Source organism: Dreissena polymorpha, chromosome 1, assembly GCF_020536995.1.
Source record: "Dreissena polymorpha isolate Duluth1 chromosome 1, UMN_Dpol_1.0, whole genome shotgun sequence".
Taxonomy (NCBI): Eukaryota; Metazoa; Mollusca; class Bivalvia; order Myida; family Dreissenidae; genus Dreissena; species Dreissena polymorpha.
Window position 1 is genome coordinate 118,830,126 of NC_068355.1, and position 22,996 is coordinate 118,853,121.

Genomic DNA, 22,996 nt, shown 5'->3' on the forward strand with positions numbered 1-22,996 from the left:
CAGTTACCGGTCATTGACCGGTCCGGTTCGGTCACCACTTACCAATTACCGGTATTCCACTGTGTTTTCATCGGTCAATTTTTAGTATATCGGGTATCGTCTACATTACATAGTTGTATACCCCTGGCTATGATTGTATTGAATACTATATTTTATGGATTCAACAATCTACATGACTTCTTGTGTTTTTCAATACTGATGTTCTACTGGCGACGGTTACCAAATCATGCTATATCTGTTATTTGTACTTCTATCTCAACCGGCTACATGCAGACTACTGGTCTTGCAGATAGATCGGCTGAAGTGGGCTCGGAGACTAGCATTGAGGTCGAACATTACTATTTGACCTCTATTAATTTATGTTCGAGACCCGAAGGATGAATTGTTTTAACCGCCTTTACCTGTCGGCTACAGACTTTGCAGTCAGTGTCACGGAACAGTTGGGACACATTAATGACGCTAGCAGGATTAGCAAGACGACATTTGTATCGACTTCTGCTTTTCTATTGCTCCTTCTGCAGTGCATATTTTCAAGCTACTGGAATCAACAAGAGTTCTGATACATAGGATTGCCTATCAGATTGACCGCATAGCGGCTACAGTCTTGTAGATGGCTTAGGACCTATTGAACTCAGATCTTAGATCCTAGGATCTGGAGGGACCTCATCTTAAAGTTATTCTTCTATTACACTTCTGGCCATAACAGGCCGTCTTCCTATAACTGGTCGTATTCCTTTCGGAATTCGTCCCGTTTAGAAGTCTTGAAGTAAATGGATTAATCAAGTCAGAATTTAAGACTTCCATGCATTCTACCGGCAAGCGTGGACCCGCTTAAGGTTACCCCTAGGGTTTTCACCTTTTTCTGCCATCACACCTCCGATTCCGGAGGTACCACTATCAATCATATTTCCGTACTTCGCAAATCGATGACTTCGCGACCTGTATTATCCAGGATTTTAAAGGCGCCTGTTATTGGTTCAAGAAGAGGCTATATTCTGTAGATAGGTCATAAACTTATAAGTGTTAAACACTGTCCTATTCTACCAATTTTCAAGTGTGTTTGGAGTGGGAAAGTTTGGCTTGCCGTGGTTTCTTTGCCCACCCATCCTTGACAAATGGTTCCGGTCACCGGTCGGTATTTACCGGTCCGGTCACCGGTCCTTCTGCTGAGACGTCTTTTCTTACGTCCGTTTCAGCTTTATTTTTAAGATAATTGTATTAATCTCGGGATTATTTAAAGACACAGATTTGTATCTTTTTGTCATTATTTACCACTATTCAGTGGTGTCTAGACTAGAAGATTATCTTGGCAAGAATATAGTTTATTCTACCACAACCTTCCTTACATCTTATACAGATGTGAGCAGATAAGGTTATGGACGATCACATAGAACAACGTATCTTGATTTTCTCAATTATGTGGTATCCTAACGAATATCACCTGCACATTTACATCTTGAAAAGCGAAAATTCTTTTTAGCTGTTTTTCATTTACAACACATTTTCACGATTCCTTTGTGATGGTTTCAACTATCACACATCGGTCGTGGTTTACTTACAGACACGGAGGTGATCATATTATCACTCCTTGTAACTGGAAATCAGGAACTTATTCGTTCTTTGCAAGAACAACAAATTTTCTCTATCGTCTTTCTCATACCAGTTCGTCTCAACGCCCTGTTGGACGTTTTGTCCTGCAGTTCTTTCTTTCGAATTATTTTTCCGTTGGGTTCAATAATGTAATTGCGCATGCGCGGCAGTGAAGTTGCAGACGAGTTGCATGGTGTACATAGAATATCAAAGAATGTTGTTTATCATCAAACGCTAGTTATTAGCGTTATGCGATCGTATATCGCAGTGTATACCGGTATGCTGAACAACGTCAACAATGCAGTTCACAGAAATCGATCCAGCAGGGTGTGCGATTGTTATACATTCGTCCATTGACATAAACTGGAATATCTTGCCTTCTTGGTGAGTTTTTGCAATAACTGAGTTTTTGCCATAATTTCATGAAATATACTTAATGAACCATGGGATTATGGTTCTACGACCTTTTAAGTCTCTTGTACAATTATTTTCAGGAAACTTCTTCACAGGTCAAATATCATATCTCACTGAGACATATTTTTACTGATCCAAACATGTGCCACTTCATGTCTGGCCATTAATAACTTTTAGTTATCTCTACAGAAGAACGTTTTTCTGTTAGAGTTTCAATCCTTGTTACTTGTGCAAGAATAATTCCATCAGAACTGTATAAAGGTTCTATGGAAATTCATTTTTTACTGGGTAATTGAGAGCATAGTTAAGTTATTACCTTAATCACTCTGCTAGATTATAGATACATAGAGGTTTTTCTCATCTTTTTCTTGATGATAAGAAATTTGTTCTTTTCTTCATCAAAGGATAGAGATTATGCTTTCGTATACCTTGTTTTGTGTAAGTCATCGCAACTCTGTGCTGTCTTACCTATTTTGGAACTGATCCAAACTATGGAACGTCAACACTATGTTTTTCGTTCCTTTACCTTCTTAAGCGTTTTTGACTTGTGTAACATGTTGGGATGCTTAATGAGCTCCCTATGAACCTTTTTCATCAGGCTTATTAACAGTTCCAATATAATTTTAAGACGGTTTTCCTTCTTATTATGGCTTTTACCATACGGAGAAGTGAAATTCATGCTTTTTCTGTTGAATACGACCAATTCCAGTTGGATCTATTGTCGTTTTCACTTTGTTGTGTCAGCCAGGATTCCTTGCTTAATATCAAGTCCTCTAGTCAGAAGTCCATTCGAGGTTCTCAAAGACACTCTTCATTTCCCCAAAAAAGGGGGGGGGGGGGGAGATGTGTCTGCGGCTTCTATTTCTCGGGGTTAGACCTCGACTAAGGAAAGTTAATCTTATCCTATCTAAGGATTCATTCCTTTTTAGGATCTGACCGCATGAATTAAGAGCTCTGTCTGTTTTGTGGGCATATATTAATCACACCCCACTTTTTGACGTGCTCTAAGCTGTTTACTGGAGGAATCCGACCACCTTGTCATCTTTTTATCTTCGTTTTCTGAAGTGCCAACAATACAATTTGTATACGTTTGGGCTTGTTGTGGTTTTACTAACGGTAGTGTCTTCTTTACGACATAGACATATTACTCTGTCCGAGAAGTCATAATTAATACCGTTATAACGAAGATTACTTGATATCATTAGCTGATAACCCTGTTTATGGGTTCTACTGTGTTGGGAAAATATATACGAACCTTCCCACCGCAGCTGCAAAATCAGCATACGATAACAGGTCAGTATTTATGACATTAAAACAAATTTTTTAAATAAAATTCATTTTAATTATTAAATACTTACCTGTTATCGGTAAGTCCCACCTCCCACCCCGCTATTCGATTAATATTTTTGTATATATATTGAAAGAATATTGAGGGTTGGTTACCGATTTTTTGCTAGGTTGCATTGCACTATGTTTAACCTGGCCTGTATTACGGTATTGAGGTGGCGGATTCCCAGTTAAAATTCCGGATGAGTTATTTCCCCTTGGAAAGTATAAGCATACGATAACAGGTAAGTATTTAATAATTAAAATGAATTTTATTTAAAAAAATTTGTTTTAACGTTCCGTATGACAATCTAATTGATCGTCATTTTATTTTTCATCTGTTTTGAATTAAACTTTTGTTTAATTTATGATCTACGGCAGTATTATTATAATTTTCATTATGGTCAAATAATGATTTTATGTGCCGTATGATAATCTGGTCTGTGACCAGTTTATGGTTGAATATGCTTTGCTCTTGTTTTTCATATATTCGACTACATGATGGTCGCAGAAACAAGAGTGGATAAATACCCGGTGACTTCGCAGATCATGGATGATAGTTGCAGTATCAGTCACCGGGTATCGGGCACGATCGCGACCGTACTATGCTAAGTCTCTTAGACAGTCGGTCAACATCAGACCATATGGCGACACCCGTCAGCCGGTCTTTGCCCGATGGCATTGGTCAAGGACATCGACCAATGCCGGACCATTTGGCATCCGCCATACGGTCATTATCCGGTGACAACACTGGTCATGATATGACCGGTACGTCACCGGGGACGTTGATCACGGACCATTGATCGACGTCTGACCGGCCGGTCCGGTCACCGGTCATGTCACCGGTCCGGTCCGGTCATTGATCACCGGTCCGGTCACCGGTCATGTCACCGGTCCGGTCCGGTCACCGGTCATGTCACCGGTCCGGTCACCGGTCCGGTCATTGATCACCGGTCCGGTCACCGGTCCGGTCCGGTCACCGGTCCGGTCACCGGTCCGGTCATTGATCACCGGTCCGGTCCGGTCACCGGTCATGTCACCGGTCATGTCACCGGTCCGGTCCGGTCACCGGTCATGTCACCGGTCCGGTCATGTCACCGGTCCGGTCATGTCAACGGTCCGGTCCGGTCACCGGTCCGGTCATTGATCACCGCTCCGGTCACCGGTCAACAGTCATCAGTTAGGCCTGCCACCGATAACACCAGTCACCGGTCAAGAAGAAGAACTCGGTCTTCTTCATTGAATTATTCTCCTATTCTTCGTTGAATACATCGTCTTCATCAAGGATTAGACATCGGACACGCTCTTCTTCGTCGAGCAGTTCTCATCGTCGCGGCTCTCGTAAGCGATCACGTCGTCACTCACGGAGACGTTATTCTAGAAGATCTCGGTCTCATCGCAGCCGATCCACATCTCGGCAGATCCAGATCTCGACATCGCAGGAAACGAGGACGTCGTCAACCTTCACGTATCATCATGGATGATAGTTGCAGTATCAGTCACCGGGTATCGGGCACGATCGCGACCGTACTATGCTAAGTCTCTTAGACAGTCGGTCAACAACAGACCATATGGCGACACCCGTCAGCCGGTCTTTGCCCGATGGCATTGGTCAAGGACATTGACCAATGCCGGACCATTTGGCATCCGCCATACGGTCATTATCCGGTGACAACACTGGTCATGATATGACCGGTACGTCACCGGGGACGTTGATCACGGACCATTGATCGACGTCTGACCGGCCGGTCCGGTCACCAGTCATGTCACCGGTCCGGTCCGGTCATTGATCACCGGTCATGTCACCGGTCCGGTCACCGGTCATGTCACCGGTCCGGTCCGGTCACCGGTCCGGTCATTGATCACCGGTCCGGTCCGGTCACCGGTCATGTCACCGGTCCGGTCACCGGTCATGTCACCGGTCATGTCACCGGTCCGGTCACCGGTCCGGTCCGGTCACCGGTCATGTCACCGGTCCGGTCACCGGTCCGGTCATTGATCACCGGTCCGGTCACCGGTCCGGTCACCGGTCATGTCACCGGTCATGTCACCGGTCCGGTCATTGATCACCGGTCCGGTCACCGGTCATGTCACCGGTCCGGTCACCGGTCATGTCACCGGTCCGGTCCGGTCATGTCACCGGTCCGGTCATGTCAACGGTCCGGTCATGTCAACGGTCCGGTCCGGTCACCGGTCCGGTCATTGATCACCGCTCCGGTCACCGGTCAACAGTCATCAGTTAGGCCTGCCACCGATAACACCAGTCACCGGTCAAGAAGAAGAACTCGGTCTTCTTCATTGAATTATTCTCCTATTCTTCGTTGAATACATCGTCTTCATCAAGGATTAGACATCGGACACGCTCTTCTTCGTCGAGCAGTTCTCATCGTCGCGGCTCTCGTAAGCGATCACGTCGTCACTCACGGAGACGTTATTCTAGAAGATCTCGGTCTCATCGCAGCCGATCCACATCTCGGCCGATCCAGATCTCGACATCGCAGGAAACGAGGACGTCGTCAACCTTCACGTAGACATCAGCGGACTGCATTGAGCACCACTGGATAGTTATCGAACATACCTCTCCTTCATTGAGCAGTTCTCGGCGTTGATACGCTCGTAAGCGATCATGTCAATGCTCACGGAGACAATATTGTAGAAGACAATATTTCCAGCGTAGCCGAACAATATTTCGGCATCGAAGTTATATGGATGTCGCCACTTCTCACGTAGGCGTTAATGAACCTACTGGTCATATCGACGTTCTCCATTTTATTCCTTTAGGAATATCATGTCTCCATTCCACGTGTGATGGTTATTCTTATGGCATCCACACATGTTGCAGTCACCGAGCCGTAGTTGTATACGAACACTAGTTCGTTTAACATTCAGGCTTCGGGATAAGCTGTTCTTTTCTCCACTACGACTACAAGGACACTTATGCCTATTAATACTGATAATCTACCGTTGTTTTTTCCGGTTAACATTATCAGATGACTTCGTGGATGGTCATTCTTCTGCACCAGATATTTCCATTCTGACGCAGTTATATTATACCGGTCCCGATCACCGGACATCGGTCACCATTCATCGGTCATATCACCGATCACTGATCACCGGTCAGAATGAGTGATGTCTCATCGCCATCGGATTGGATTTTTTGGCATGATCTTTTCCGAGCAGTGCTTGACATTGATAACAGACCATATAGATTCCACCATTTTTCGGTCTTTAACTGGTAACGTCACCGGTCATATTATGACTGGTCCGTTCACCGGGCTACAGTTACCGGTCATTGACCGGTCCGGTTCGGTCACCACTTACCAATTACCGGTATTCCACTGTGTTTTCATCGGTCAATTTTTAGTATATCGGGTATCGTCTACATTACATAGTTGTATACCCCTGGCTATGATTGTATTGAATACTATATTTTATGGATTCAACAATCTACATGACTTCTTGTGTTTTTCAATACTGATGTTCTACTGGCGACGGTTACCAAATCATGCTATATCTGTTATTTGTACTTCTATCTCAACCGGCTACATGCAGACTACTGGTCTTGCAGATAGATCGGCTGAAGTGGGCTCGGAGACTAGCATTGAGGTCGAACATTACTATTTGACCTCTATTAATTTATGTTCGAGACCCGAAGGATGAATTGTTTTAACCGCCTTTACCTGTCGGCTACAGACTTTGCAGTCAGTGTCACGGAACAGTTGGGACACATTAATGACGCTAGCAGGATTAGCAAGACGACATTTGTATCGACTTCTGCTTTTCTATTGCTCCTTCTGCAGTGCATATTTTCAAGCTACTGGAATCAACAAGAGTTCTGATACATAGGATTGCCTATCAGATTGACCGCATAGCGGCTACAGTCTTGTAGATGGCTTAGGACCTATTGAACTCAGATCTTAGATCCTAGGATCTGGAGGGACCTCATCTTAAAGTTATTCTTCTATTACACTTCTGGCCATAACAGGCCGTCTTCCTATAACTGGTCGTATTCCTTTCGGAATTCGTCCCGTTTAGAAGTCTTGAAGTAAATGGATTAATCAAGTCAGAATTTAAGACTTCCATGCATTCTACCGGCAAGCGTGGACCCGCTTAAGGTTACCCCTAGGGTTTTCACCTTTTTCTGCCATCACACCTCCGATTCCGGAGGTACCACTATCAATCATATTTCCGTACTTCGCAAATCGATGACTTCGCGACCTGTATTATCCAGGATTTTAAAGGCGCCTGTTATTGGTTCAAGAAGAGGCTATATTCTGTAGATAGGTCATAAACTTATAAGTGTTAAACACTGTCCTATTCTACCAATTTTCAAGTGTGTTTGGAGTGGGAAAGTTTGGCTTGCCGTGGTTTCTTTGCCCACCCATCCTTGACAAATGGTTCCGGTCACCGGTCGGTATTTACCGGTCCGGTCACCGGTCCTTCTGCTGAGACGTCTTTTCTTACGTCCGTTTCAGCTTTATTTTTAAGATAATTGTATTAATCTCGGGATTATTTAAAGACACAGATTTGTATCTTTTTGTCATTATTTACCACTATTCAGTGGTGTCTAGACTAGAAGATTATCTTGGCAAGAATATAGTTTATTCTACCACAACCTTCCTTACATCTTATACAGATGTGAGCAGATAAGGTTATGGACGATCACATAGAACAACGTATCTTGATTTTCTCAATTATGTGGTATCCTAACGAATATCACCTGCACATTTACATCTTGAAAAGCGAAAATTCTTTTTAGCTGTTTTTCATTTACAACACATTTTCACGATTCCTTTGTGATGGTTTCAACTATCACACATCGGTCGTGGTTTACTTACAGACACGGAGGTGATCATATTATCACTCCTTGTAACTGGAAATCAGGAACTTATTCGTTCTTTGCAAGAACAACAAATTTTCTCTATCGTCTTTCTCATACCAGTTCGTCTCAACGCCCTGTTGGACGTTTTGTCCTGCAGTTCTTTCTTTCGAATTATTTTTCCGTTGGGTTCAATAATGTAATTGCGCATGCGCGGCAGTGAAGTTGCAGACGAGTTGCATGGTGTACATAGAATATCAAAGAATGTTGTTTATCATCAAACGCTAGTTATTAGCGTTATGCGATCGTATATCGCAGTGTATACCGGTATGCTGAACAACGTCAACAATGCAGTTCACAGAAATCGATCCAGCAGGGTGTGCGATTGTTATACATTCGTCCATTGACATAAACTGGAATATCTTGCCTTCTTGGTGAGTTTTTGCAATAACTGAGTTTTTGCCATAATTTCATGAAATATACTTAATGAACCATGGGATTATGGTTCTACGACCTTTTAAGTCTCTTGTACAATTATTTTCAGGAAACTTCTTCACAGGTCAAATATCATATCTCACTGAGACATATTTTTACTGATCCAAACATGTGCCACTTCATGTCTGGCCATTAATAACTTTTAGTTATCTCTACAGAAGAACGTTTTTCTGTTAGAGTTTCAATCCTTGTTACTTGTGCAAGAATAATTCCATCAGAACTGTATAAAGGTTCTATGGAAATTCATTTTTTACTGGGTAATTGAGAGCATAGTTAAGTTATTACCTTAATCACTCTGCTAGATTATAGATACATAGAGGTTTTTCTCATCTTTTTCTTGATGATAAGAAATTTGTTCTTTTCTTCATCAAAGGATAGAGATTATGCTTTCGTATACCTTGTTTTGTGTAAGTCATCGCAACTCTGTGCTGTCTTACCTATTTTGGAACTGATCCAAACTATGGAACGTCAACACTATGTTTTTCGTTCCTTTACCTTCTTAAGCGTTTTTGACTTGTGTAACATGTTGGGATGCTTAATGAGCTCCCTATGAACCTTTTTCATCAGGCTTATTAACAGTTCCAATATAATTTTAAGACGGTTTTCCTTCTTATTATGGCTTTTACCATACGGAGAAGTGAAATTCATGCTTTTTCTGTTGAATACGACCAATTCCAGTTGGATCTATTGTCGTTTTCACTTTGTTGTGTCAGCCAGGATTCCTTGCTTAATATCAAGTCCTCTAGTCAGAAGTCCATTCGAGGTTCTCAAAGACACTCTTCATTTCCCCAAAAAAGGGGGGGGGGGGGAGATGTGTCTGCGGCTTCTATTTCTCGGGGTTAGACCTCGACTAAGGAAAGTTAATCTTATCCTATCTAAGGATTCATTCCTTTTTAGGATCTGACCGCATGAATTAAGAGCTCTGTCTGTTTTGTGGGCATATATTAATCACACCCCACTTTTTGACGTGCTCTAAGCTGTTTACTGGAGGAATCCGACCACCTTGTCATCTTTTTATCTTCGTTTTCTGAAGTGCCAACAATACAATTTGTATACGTTTGGGCTTGTTGTGGTTTTACTAACGGTAGTGTCTTCTTTACGACATAGACATATTACTCTGTCCGAGAAGTCATAATTAATACCGTTATAACGAAGATTACTTGATATCATTAGCTGATAACCCTGTTTATGGGTTCTACTGTGTTGGGAAAATATATACGAACCTTCCCACCGCAGCTGCAAAATCAGCATACGATAACAGGTCAGTATTTATGACATTAAAACAAATTTTTTAAATAAAATTCATTTTAATTATTAAATACTTACCTGTTATCGGTAAGTCCCACCTCCCACCCCGCTATTCGATTAATATTTTTGTATATATATTGAAAGAATATTGAGGGTTGGTTACCGATTTTTTGCTAGGTTGCATTGCACTATGTTTAACCTGGCCTGTATTACGGTATTGAGGTGGCGGATTCCCAGTTAAAATTCCGGATGAGTTATTTCCCCTTGGAAAGTATAAGCATACGATAACAGGTAAGTATTTAATAATTAAAATGAATTTTATTTAAAAAAATTTGTTTTAACGTTCCGTATGACAATCTAATTGATCGTCATTTTATTTTTCATCTGTTTTGAATTAAACTTTTGTTTAATTTATGATCTACGGCAGTATTATTATAATTTTCATTATGGTCAAATAATGATTTTATGTGCCGTATGATAATCTGGTCTGTGACCAGTTTATGGTTGAATATGCTTTGCTCTTGTTTTTCATATATTCGACTACATGATGGTCGCAGAAACAAGAGTGGATAAATACCCGGTGACTTCGCAGATCATGGATGATAGTTGCAGTATCAGTCACCGGGTATCGGGCACGATCGCGACCGTACTATGCTAAGTCTCTTAGACAGTCGGTCAACATCAGACCATATGGCGACACCCGTCAGCCGGTCTTTGCCCGATGGCATTGGTCAAGGACATCGACCAATGCCGGACCATTTGGCATCCGCCATACGGTCATTATCCGGTGACAACACTGGTCATGATATGACCGGTACGTCACCGGGGACGTTGATCACGGACCATTGATCGACGTCTGACCGGCCGGTCCGGTCACCGGTCATGTCACCGGTCCGGTCCGGTCATTGATCACCGGTCCGGTCACCGGTCATGTCACCGGTCCGGTCCGGTCACCGGTCATGTCACCGGTCCGGTCACCGGTCACCGGTCCGGTCATTGATCACCGGTCCGGTCACCGGTCCGGTCCGGTCACCGGTCCGGTCCGATCACCGGTCCGGTCATTGATCACCGGTCCGGTCCGGTCACCGGTCATGTCACCGGTCATGTCACCGGTCCGGTCCGGTCACCGGTCATGTCACCGGTCCGGTCATGTCACCGGTCCGGTCATGTCAACGGTCCGGTCCGGTCACCGGTCCGGTCATTGATCACCGCTCCGGTCACCGGTCAACAGTCATCAGTTAGGCCTGCCACCGATAACACCAGTCACCGGTCAAGAAGAAGAACTCGGTCTTCTTCATTGAATTATTCTCCTATTCTTCGTTGAATACATCGTCTTCATCAAGGATTAGACATCGGACACGCTCTTCTTCGTCGAGCAGTTCTCATCGTCGCGGCTCTCGTAAGCGATCACGTCGTCACTCACGGAGACGTTATTCTAGAAGATCTCGGTCTCATCGCAGCCGATCCACATCTCGGCCGATCCAGATCTCGACATCGCAGGAAACGAGGACGTCGTCAACCTTCACGTAGACATCAGCGGACTGCATTGAGCACCACTGGATAGTTATCGAACATACCTCTCCTTCATTGAGCAGTTCTCGGCGTTGATACGCTCGTAAGCGATCATGTCAATGCTCACGGAGACAATATTGTAGAAGACAATATTTCCAGCGTAGCCGAACAATATTTCGGCATCGAAGTTATATGGATGTCGCCACTTCTCATGTAGGCGTTAATGAACCTACTGGTCATATCGACGTTCTCCATTTTATTCCTTTAGGAATATCATGTCTCCATTCCACGTGTGATGGTTATTCTTATGGCATCCACACATGTTGCAGTCACCGAGCCGTAGTTGTATACGAACACTAGTTCGTTTAACATTCAGGCTTCGGGATAAGCTGTTCTTTTCTCCACTACGACTACAAGGACACTTATGCCTATTAATACTGATAATCTACCGTTGTTTTTTCCGGTTAACATTATCAGATGACTTCGTGGATGGTCATTCTTCTGCACCAGATATTTCCATTCTGACGCAGTTATATTATACCGGTCCCGATCACCGGACATCGGTCACCATTCATCGGTCATATCACCGATCACTGATCACCGGTCAGAATAAGTGATGTCTCATCGCCATCGGAATGGATTTTTTGGCATGATCTTCTTTTCCGAGCAGTGCTTGACATTGATAACAGACCATATAGATTCCACCATTTTTCGGTCTTTAACTGGTAACGTCACCGGTCATATTATGACTGGTCCGTTCACCGGGCTACAGTTACCGGTCATTGACCGGTCCGGTTCGGTCACCACTTACCAATTACCGGTATTCCACTGTGTTTTCATCGGTCAATTTTTAGTATATCGGGTATCGTCTACATTACATAGTTGTATACCCCTGGCTATGATTGTATTGAATACTATATTTTAATGATTCAACAATCTACATGACTTTTTGTGTTTTTCAATACTGATGTTCTACTGGCGACGGTTACCAAATCATGCTATATCTGTTATTTGTACTTCTATCTCAACCGGCTACATGCAGACTACTGGTCTTGCAGATAGATTGGCTGAAGTGGGCTCGGAGACTAGCATTGAGGTCGAACATTACTATTTGACCTCTATTAATTTATGTTCGAGACCCGAAGGATGAATTGTTTTAACCGCCTTTACCTGTCGGCTACAGACTTTGCAGTCAGTGTCACGGAACAGTTGGGACACATTAATGACGCTAGCAGGATTAGCAAGACGACATTTGTATCGACTTCTGCTTTTCTATTGCTCCTACGGCAGTGCATTTTTTCAAGCTACTGGAATCAACAAGAGTTCTGATACATAGGATTGCCTATCAGATTGACCGCATAGCGGCTACAGTCTTGTAGATGGCTTAGGACCTATTGAACTCAGATCTTAGATCCTAGGATCTGGAGGGACCTCATCTTAAAGTTATTCTTCTATTACACTTCTGGCCATAACAGGCCGTCTTCCTATAACTGGTCGTATTCCTTTCGGAATTCGTCCCGGTTAGAAGTCTTGAAGTAAATGGATTAATCAAGTCAGAATTTAAGACTTCCATGCATTCTACCGGCAAGCGTGGACCCGCTTAAGGTTACCCCTAGGGTTTTCACCTTTTTCTGCCATCACACCTCCGATTCCGGAGGTACCACTATCAATCATATTTCCGTACTTCGCAAATCGATGACTTCGCGACCTGTATTATCCAGGATTTTAAAGGCGCCTGTTATTGGTTCAAGAAGAGGCTATATTCTGTAGATAGGTCATAAACTTATAAGTGTTAAACACTGTCCTATTCTACCAATTTTCAAGTGTGTTTGGAGTGGGAAAGTTTGGCTTGCCGTGGTTTCTTTGCCCACCCATCCTTGACAAATGGTTCCGGTCACCGGTCGGTATTTACCGGTCCGGTCACCGGTCCTTCTGCTGAGACGTCTTTTCTTACGTCCGTTTCAGCTTTATTTTTAAGATAATTGTATTAATCTCGGGATTATTTAATGACACAGATTTCCATCTTTTTGTCATTATTTACCACTATTCAGTGGTGTCTAGACTAGAAGATTATCTTGGCAAGAATATAGTTTATTCTACCACAACCTTCCTTACATCTTATACAGATGTGAGCAGATAAGGTTATGGACGATCACATAGAACAACGTATCTTGATTTTCTCAATTATGTGGTATCCTAACGAATATCACCTGCACATCTACATCTTGAAAAGCGAAAATTCTTTTTAGCTGTTTTTCATTTACAACACATTTTCACGATTCCTTTGTGATGGTTTCAACTATCACACATCGGTCGTGGTTTACTTACAGACACGGAGGTGATCATATTATCACTCCTTGTAACTGGAAATCAGGAACTTATTCGTTCTTTGCAAGAACAACAAATTTTCTCTATCGTCTTTCTCATACCAGTTCGTCTCAACGCCCTGTTGGACGTTTTGTCCTGCAGTTCTTTCTTTCGAATTATTTTTCCGTTGGGTTCAATAATGTAATTGCGCATGCGCGGCAGTGAAGTTGCAGACGAGTTGCATGGTGTACATAGAATATCAAAGAATGTTGTTTATCATCAAACGCTAGTTATTAGCGTTATGCGATCGTATATCGCAGTGTATACCGGTATGCTGAACAACGTCAACAATGCAGTTCACAGAAATCGATCCAGCAGGGTGTGCGATTGTTATACATTCGTCCATTGACATAAACTGGAAATGGAATATCTTGCCTTCTTGGTGAGTTTTTGCAATAACTGAGTTTTTGCCATAATTTCATGAAATATACTTAATGAACCATGGGATTATGGTTCTACGACCTTTTAAGTCTCCTGTACAATTATTTTCAGGAAACTTCTTCACAGGTCAAATATCATATCTCACTGAGACATATTTTTACTGATCCAAACATGTGCCACTTCATGTCTGGCCATTAATAACTTTTAGTTATCTCTACAGAAGAACGTTTTTCTGTTAGAGTTTCAATCCTTGTTACTTGTGCAAGAATAATTCCATCAGAACTGTATAAAGGTTCTATGGAAATTCATTTTTTACTGGGTAATTGAGAGCATAGTTAAGTTATTACCTTAATCACTCTGCTAGATTATAGATACATAGAGGTTTTTCTCATCTTTTTCTTGATGATAAGAAATTTGTTCTTTTCTTCATCAAAGGATAGAGATTATGCTTTCGTATACCTTGTTTTGTGTAAGTCATCGCAACTCTGTGCTGTCTTACCTATTTTGGAACTGATCCAAACTATGGAACGTCAACACTATGTTTTTCGTTCCTTTACCTTCTTAAGCGGTTTTGACTTGTGTAACATGTTGGGATGCTTAATGAGCTCCCTATGAACCTTTTTCATCAGGCTTATTAACAGTTCCAATATAATTTTAAGACGGTTTTCCTTATTATGGCTTTTACCATACGGAGAAGTGAAATTCATGCTTTTTCTGTTGAATACGACCGATTCCAGTTGGATCTATTGTCGTTTTCACTTTGTTGTGTCAGCCAGGATTCCTTGCTTAATATCAAGTCCTCTATATGGCTTCTACCTTCAAGTTTCCAAGTTTTCTTAAACTGGTAGTCATAAAGATGAGGATAAACTTCTTTGGGCAATCAGGGCTTTGAAGTTCTATCTCAGCAGTGTTAGTCAGAAGTCCATTCGAGGTTCTCAAAGACACTCTTCATTTCCCCAAAAAAGGGGGGGGAGATGTGTCTGCGGCTTCTATTTCTCGGGGTTAGACCTCGACTAAGGAAAGTTAATCTTATCCTATCTAAGGATTCATTCCTTTTTAGGATCTGACCGCATGAATTAAGAGCTCTGTCTGTTTTGTGGGCATATATTAATCACACCCCACTTTTTGACGTGCTCTAAGCTGTTTACTGGAGGAATCCGACCACCTTGTCATCTTTTTATCTTCGTTTTCTGAAGTGCCAACAATACAATTTGTATACGTTTGGGCTTGTTGTGGTTTCACTAACGGTAGCGTCTTCTTTACGACATAGACATATTACTCTGTCCGAGAAGTCATAATTAATACCGTTTTAACGAAGATTACTTGATATCATTAGCTGATAACCCTGTTTATGGGTTCTACTGTGTTGGGAAAATATATACGAACCTTCCCACGGCAGCTGCAAAATCAGCATACGATAACAGGTCAGTATTTATGACATTAAAACAAATTTTTTAAATAAAATTCATTTTAATTATTAAATACTTACCTGTTATCAGTAAGTCCCACCTCCCACCCCGCTATTCGATTAATATTTTTGTATATATATTGAAAGAATATTGAGGGTTGGTTACCGATTTTTGGCTAGGTTGCATTGCACTATGTTTAACCTGGCCTGTATTACGCTATTGAGGTGGCGGATTCCCAGTTAAAATTCCGGATGAGTTATTTCCGCTTGGAAAGTATAAGCATACGATAACAGGTAAGTATTTAATAATTAAAATGAATTTTATTTAAAAAATTTGTTTTAGGCGGAAAGTGTTGTCCCTGATTACCCTGTGTGGACTGCCATTAGATCTGTTAATGAGATCCATTAATATCTGTGCTTTCTAAATACTTTTACATCTTTATGCATGTTAATCATCCATACATCTCTTTGCATGCAAAACATCCATACATCTCTATGCATGCAAATCATCGTGATGATCCATGATACATCTCTATACATGCTAATCATCCATACATCTCTATACATGCTAATCATCCATACATCTCTTTACATCAGTCTTCAAAATTAGCTTTGAAAAGTTACATGCCAGTCGGGCCAGTTACTTCAGAATTTTTACATGCCCAACATATTTTTTACATGCCCAAACTTTTTTAACCAAAATTATAACAAATCACAACATTTTAACACTTACATGCTACACATAGTAAAGCAGAACATTTGTTTCAATAGTAGTGAATACAATTACAGCTAATCAATCAATAGAATTAAGACGGTCGATCGTTACACCAGTGCTCTTGAAAAGAGCGTTCTCTGGTGTCATCGTACCATTTCTTGGCTTCCTTTTTCTCTAAATCATTGTCAATTTTCTATTTTGGAAGTGCTTTATCGGGCTAAGCCCCCTCAACATACATAAGATACTGCCTCTATGTCGACAATGACATTTGTTTACATTGACAAAAACGGAAGCATATTACTTGATTGAAATGATCGATTCAAAAAGCATCTTCTCGATTAATGTCTAGAGAAACCGTCGATAAGAACCGAATGTGACCGAACTGCATCGGTCAAAAACAATAACGATGACGTGTGCAGGCAGATGCGTGTTGTTAAACCAATCGAATTTCATTGTTTTACAACTTACGGCAAGGTGTTTGTTCGCAAAATTGAAAAATAGATCTGCAAATATCAAGAACCGCTTACGATTTTTTTTATAAACTGTCAATTGGCTTCAATAATTTACATGCCCGGCTGGCCACAAACGTGAATTTTTGTATGTGCCCGGCAGTAATTTTACTCGCCACGGGCGATCGGGCGTGTGCTAATTTCGAAGACTGTTACATGCTAATCATCTATACATCTCTTTTCATATTAATTTTGAATACATCTATATATTGTACATGTAAACATGCATACACCCCTCTACATGTTAATCATGCATACATCTCTCTGCATGTTTGTCATCCATTCATCTCTTTAGATGTTTATCATCCATTCATCTCTCTGATGTTAACTATTCATAAATCCCTCTACATGAAAATCATCCCACAAATCCCTCTACAAACTTATCATCCACACATTCCTCTGCTTGTTAATTATGCAAACATCTCTGCATGCATACATCCCTCCATGCATACATCCCTCCGTGCATACTTCCCTCTGTGCATACATCCCTCCGTGCATACATCTCTCCGTGCATACATCTCTCCATGCATACATCCCTCTGTGCATACTTCCCTCTATGCATACATCCCTCCATGCGTACATCCCTTCGTGCATACATCCCTTCGTGCATACATCCTTCTGTGCATACATCCCTCTGTGCATACTCCCTCCGTGCATACATCCCTCCGTGCATACATCCCTCCGTGCATACATCCCTCCGTGCATACATGCCTCCATGCATACATCCCTCCATGCATACATACCTCCATGCATACATCCCTCCGTGCATACATCCATCCATGCATACATTCCTCCGTGCATATATCCCTCCGTGCATACATCCCTCCATGCATACATCCCTCCGCGCATACATCCCTCCATGCATACATTTCTCCGTGCATACATCCCTCCGTGCATACATCCCTCCATGCATACATCCCTCCGTGCATACATCCATCCGTGCATACATCCCTCCGTGCATACATCCCTCCATGCATACATACCTCCATGCATACATTTCTCTGTGCATACATCCCTCCATGCATACATCCCTCCATGCATACATCCCTCAGTGCATACTTCCCTCCGTGCATACATCCCTCCGTGCATACATCTCTCCGTGTTAATAATGTATACATGTCACAATGCTGGTTTCATGTTTCAGGTTGAGAGGACGTACCGGAGTGGTGCCCGGGAGATTCTCTTCTCTAATGGCACCAAGAAGGAGATCTCCTCAGATGGCAAGTCCATCATTGTGTCCTTCTTCAATGGAGACATCAAGCAGATCATGCCAGACCAGCGTGTAGTAAGGAACTGTAGCTCTTATAAGAATCATTTAGTTGCAAGTGGCTTTGAACAGATTTTAACATCCCTTAGTAAAAGCTCTTCCATTTTAAGCCCACCTCACGGCAAAGGGCTAATTGTGAACTCTTGTGCTCAGGCAATGTATGGCTTAATGCATCTTCCTCTTCTAGCTTCTTGCCACTCTAGAGGCCATGTTTATAATACAATCTTGATTCAATTTGGTCAAAATGTTACGGCAGCATTTGAATCTGGATAGTGTGTTTCAAAATGTTAGGTCACCAGACCTTAGAAAAACTAACATCTTAGTAGTAGTCTAAAAATCTTAAAAGAACCTGGGTTCCACGCTAGAGGCCATGAATCAATAGGGAATAAACTTGGTCAGATTTGTTATCTTCACAATATGCAAGCAGAGTTTAACTCTGGAACATGTGTGTCCAAAAACTAAGTAACCATGTCAACCTTAAAAAAAACTTTACAAGTCGAGAAATGAAATTCATCACTCAACCTTGTTGAAACTTGGTCACAATGTTTATTATGACACTACGCCCAGTTTGAATCTGGGTCACATGTGTCCAAAAACTAGGTCCCCAGGTCTAATCTTATGAAACCAGTTTTAACACTCTGAAAGCCACTTTTATAACTCAATCTTATGAAACTTAGTCAGAATGTTTATCTCGACAATATCAATGCCATGTTTTAATGTAGGAAAGCAGGGGGCAAAAGTCCACTCCACCAGATAAAGTCTTTGACAATTGACGTATGTTGAGCTCGGTTGAATGCTCCATGTTCATCATGGCCCTATTGTTAACTTTTTTTTAATACAAACTATAGTCATCTTTTTTAATAAATACATGCAGTACTATTTTTTATCAGCTGCCTGGAAAATTGTTATTATTTAGTGATCATTTAAAAGTTTTACTTCTTAGATTGATCACTTGGGTAGATGTATTGAAGAGGAGCTGTGTTTACGGTCTCTTTACTACCAGATTGAGCATTATACAAGGCTTGTAACTTTTTCAGATCTACTACTATGCTGAAAACAAGACGACTCACACCAACTATCCTGATGGATTGGAAATTCTGCAGTTTCCAAAGTAAGACTTTGTGCCCTAAAACCTTGTCAGGAAGGTTGACTATAAGGATATTGTCCATGTTTTTGTAATTTAAACCCAAGTAATAATTTTAAGTACTGACGCATTATACATCAATTGATATCCCATTGTCTCTTTGTTTCAAGGACATTTAAGATTGTGACCCTTGCAGATTTTTGATGTGCCCTATTTACTATTATACTTGTAATATGTTTTCCTTATATTGGTCATGTTTGTGAATATTCTGTATCTTTTCACTGTCTATTAGGTAACTTATTAGTCTCTGAAACCTGTATGTGTATGCATAATCTTCAATATCCAAGCCAAGAAAAAAATGCCTGCAGGTGAATACCTATTTATAAAAAAAATAATTCCTCTCATTGATTTAATTATGTCAATGATATACTTACATTCTGTCCCCCTCTGTGTTTTTCCAGTGACCAGACAGAGAAGCTGTACCCAGACGGGACCAAGGAAATCACTTTCCCGGACCAGACGGTCAAGTACATCTTCCCTAATGGCTCGGAGGAGAGCATCTTCCCGGACGGCACAGTGATACGCCTGGAGAAGAACGGAGACAAGACCATGGAGTTCCCCAATGGCCAGAGGGAGATACATAATAATGAGTATAAGGTAAAGGTCATACTAGGTCACTAGGTCAAGCCTTAGAAAAACCTTGCTACCACTTCTGAAGCAATATGTATAACTTAATCTGGATGATTCTTGGTCAGAATGTCTTTATAAACAAGAAACAATGCGAATCAAGTGTGGTTAAAACTAGGTCAGCAGGTTATCTGAAGTAAAAGAGTTGAGAAAAATGTCTTTATGAAGCTCTTCTCACAGTTTAGTTCAGCCATAAAATAATTGGTTGGATTGTTGAATTTGGTACATGTATGCACTAAAGACAACGTTCTACAAATGAGTGATACAGGACCTTTATGGATCCCATTTCTGTAGAGCAATGTCTCATTTATTGGTCTTTTACAGAGAAGAGAGTATCCTGATGGCACAGTGAAGACTGTATACCCGGACGGCCGACAGGAAACTCGCTACTCTAACGGGCGACTCAGAGTGAAAGACAAGGATGGCAACATTGTTATAGACAGGCTTTGCTGAGTTAGTTTGCTGGCTGTATGACATGCTTTGTTAAAACAGTTAAAGACAGCATTGTTAAACTTCTCTTTCTGATTTAGATATATATTGCTATATCAATCAAGCTGTTATATAGACAGACTTTGCAGGAAAGTTTACTGTAATTGCCGCAGGCAGATATTGCTAAACCAGTCTTACTGTTATAGACTGGTATTGCTAAGCAACTCAAGCTGTTAAAATGAGGTTTATGCTGAACCAGAAAAGCTGATTGCATCAAATAGTTTTGACAAATTACTCACTTTGACTGCACACAGCATGTCGACTTGGACAGGTTTATATAAAGATATATGACTACTAGCCCTTTGTGAAATGAGACTGACTAAACCAAGGAAAGTCTTTCACAATTATAAAGACTTGGTAGTGTCCCAGTTATGTCAGACGTGCTTCAATTAAGTTCTTTTAACAGGAATATAATGGCACACGTGGTTCGGGAGTATATTGCTCAAGAAGATGACTGATTTAAGTTATCATAAAATAAATGTACTCAAGTTTTGGATGTTTAGATGATTGCAAGTTTTATTTAAAATGGACTTTGAAGTGCTGTGATCTTGCTTATAAATGGGCAGCATTCCTCAAATGATAGCCTTATGTTGTGAGTCATAAATTAGTGTCTTATAATGTACATTAATTTGTATAAAAACATGCACAAATATTTAAATACATGTGCATATTCATGTTGAGCTGTAAGCATGATGACAAAGTTATTATAGAAAAAGGTCTCATTGTATTAACTTAAAATTCATTATTGAAGACCTACACCTGTTTAGGTTAATAATGTTTAATCTCTCATTGCTGTTTGATGCACTGCTAGATATTGTGAAAAAAAATAATTCTGTATTAATGCCAAGTTTTATTTTAGTCTCACTGTTGATTATGTGCACCTTATTCTATGAGTTTGTTAAAAATTTGTTTTGATTTGATGTTGTACATTAATATGCTCTATCATGCCCATATCAATATGTTGCCATATTATACTCTTAAGATGTTAGATCTTCAATCAGGCATTGCTGCCCTTTATTTATCTGTGATATAGCTATTGTCTGCATCTTTATATTTCATATGTAGAATAAAATATGAAACAGTCTATAAGTTTGTTGATCTTATTATGTCCATATTAAAGAATTTTAAGTAATAAGTTCATTCACAATTATTGGTTTTTGACATTCCATAAAATTGCAATGCAGTGTAAAGAATAAGAAGTGTGCTTTTAATGACTTTAAACAAGTGTTTAAGTGACCAAATTGTAAAATTGAAAAAATTACTGAAATAGCAAGCTGAGTAAGATATGTGTTTTGTTCTGAGAAAACTGGGCATACTGCATGTGAGTAAAGTGTCGTCCCAGATTAGCCTGTGCAGTCTGCACAGGCTAATCAGGGCCTACACTTTACGAGTTTTATGACTTTTTTTGTAAAATGAAGTCTCTTCTTAACAGAAATCCAATTTAGGCGGACTGCACAGGCTAATCTGGGATAACACTAAGCACATGCATTATGCCCAGGTTTCTCAGAACACGACACATATATACATAGGCATGATCTCCAGTTTCTGTCAAAGCTACTTGTATAAATGCCCTCTGACAGAATCATTTAAGGAATCTGGCATACCGGTATGCATGTATGACTTAAGGTAGTGCACCTCTAATGGGCACATATCCAAATATAATCTAATTAATTATTTTCTTAATCAGCATCATTTCACTGAACTACATGCAAATTTGTAGGTAGGCTTTCCATGCTTTTTAAAAAAATATACCGATTTTTTCAAAACCACCCCCACGCTCGGCTTTTGTCCAGTTTATTTTCACCCCTGGGGAATATAAAAGTTCCATAATTCATTCAAATTTCCAAATATGGGCATGCAGTTGGTGTGTACAGATGCTGTAAAGGTGTTTAAAGTTTAAACAAGATGAAATAAGTATTCTTTTACAGACATTTATTTTTTACAAATTTTTATCTATGGAAGAGCACCATGAAATGTAAGTGATTTCAGCCAAGTAAAAATTGGGTCGGTTAAAAACAAAGTGTCATAAAATTCAAAATAGTATCATTTAAGTCATATTTTAAACTTAGTTTTTATAGAAACACTATATACAGCAAAAATACCAAGAACTAGACAGATTTACCGTTTACTTTTTGAAATAAAAATAAAAATGCAACATGCATGGTTCGTATTTTCAACAGTAAATCACCCAATTTCGCCATAACGTTGTTTTAATTTTAATAATTGAAAAATGTGCATAAAAATTGCAACATATTTAACAATAAATATAGCTTATATGCCATATTAAATCAAATTACGTAAGAAAATAAATAAAACGCGTCGCAAAAAAGTATACGTCGTCGGCAGGATTCGAACCTGCGCGGGAATATCCCAAAAGATTTCTAGTCTATCGCCTTAACCACTATGCTACGGCACCTAATAGTAGGCTCTTCAACCTTCGAAGAAATCGCGGGAAATCATTAGAGGTGCACTACCTTAACTGGACTTGCCACTGGAATTATGTTTTTTTTATGAAATGCAATTTTAATCAAATAGTTAAAGAAAATTTAATTTCGGCAAAACAGTGTATATAACATTGGAAACTATGCAAACTTCTCCTTCAAAAATGTACAATGCAGAATGCATCTTGTGTGGACACAAAGAGATTTTTATACAAGAAGCTGTTAATGATAGATATTTTACCTG

The 22,996-nt window shown here is 40.5% G+C and overlaps 1 protein-coding gene across 2 annotated transcripts in view; it reads left to right on the plus strand.

Moving 5' to 3' along the window:
* Positions 1–21,400, plus strand: part of LOC127846304 (centromere protein J-like) — a 48,355-nt gene extending 26,955 nt beyond the window's left edge. For both annotated transcript variants that reach the window (XM_052377481.1, XM_052377474.1), the window contains exons 22-25: positions 17,929–18,069; positions 19,089–19,162; positions 19,597–19,792; positions 20,147–21,400. In XM_052377481.1, the coding sequence (XP_052233441.1) occupies positions 17,929–18,069; positions 19,089–19,162; positions 19,597–19,792; positions 20,147–20,275 (540 nt within the window). In that variant the 3' untranslated portion in view covers positions 20,276–21,400. The remainder of the gene's footprint in view (positions 1–17,928; positions 18,070–19,088; positions 19,163–19,596; positions 19,793–20,146) is intronic.
* The last annotated feature ends 1,596 nt before the right edge of the window (positions 21,401–22,996 follow it).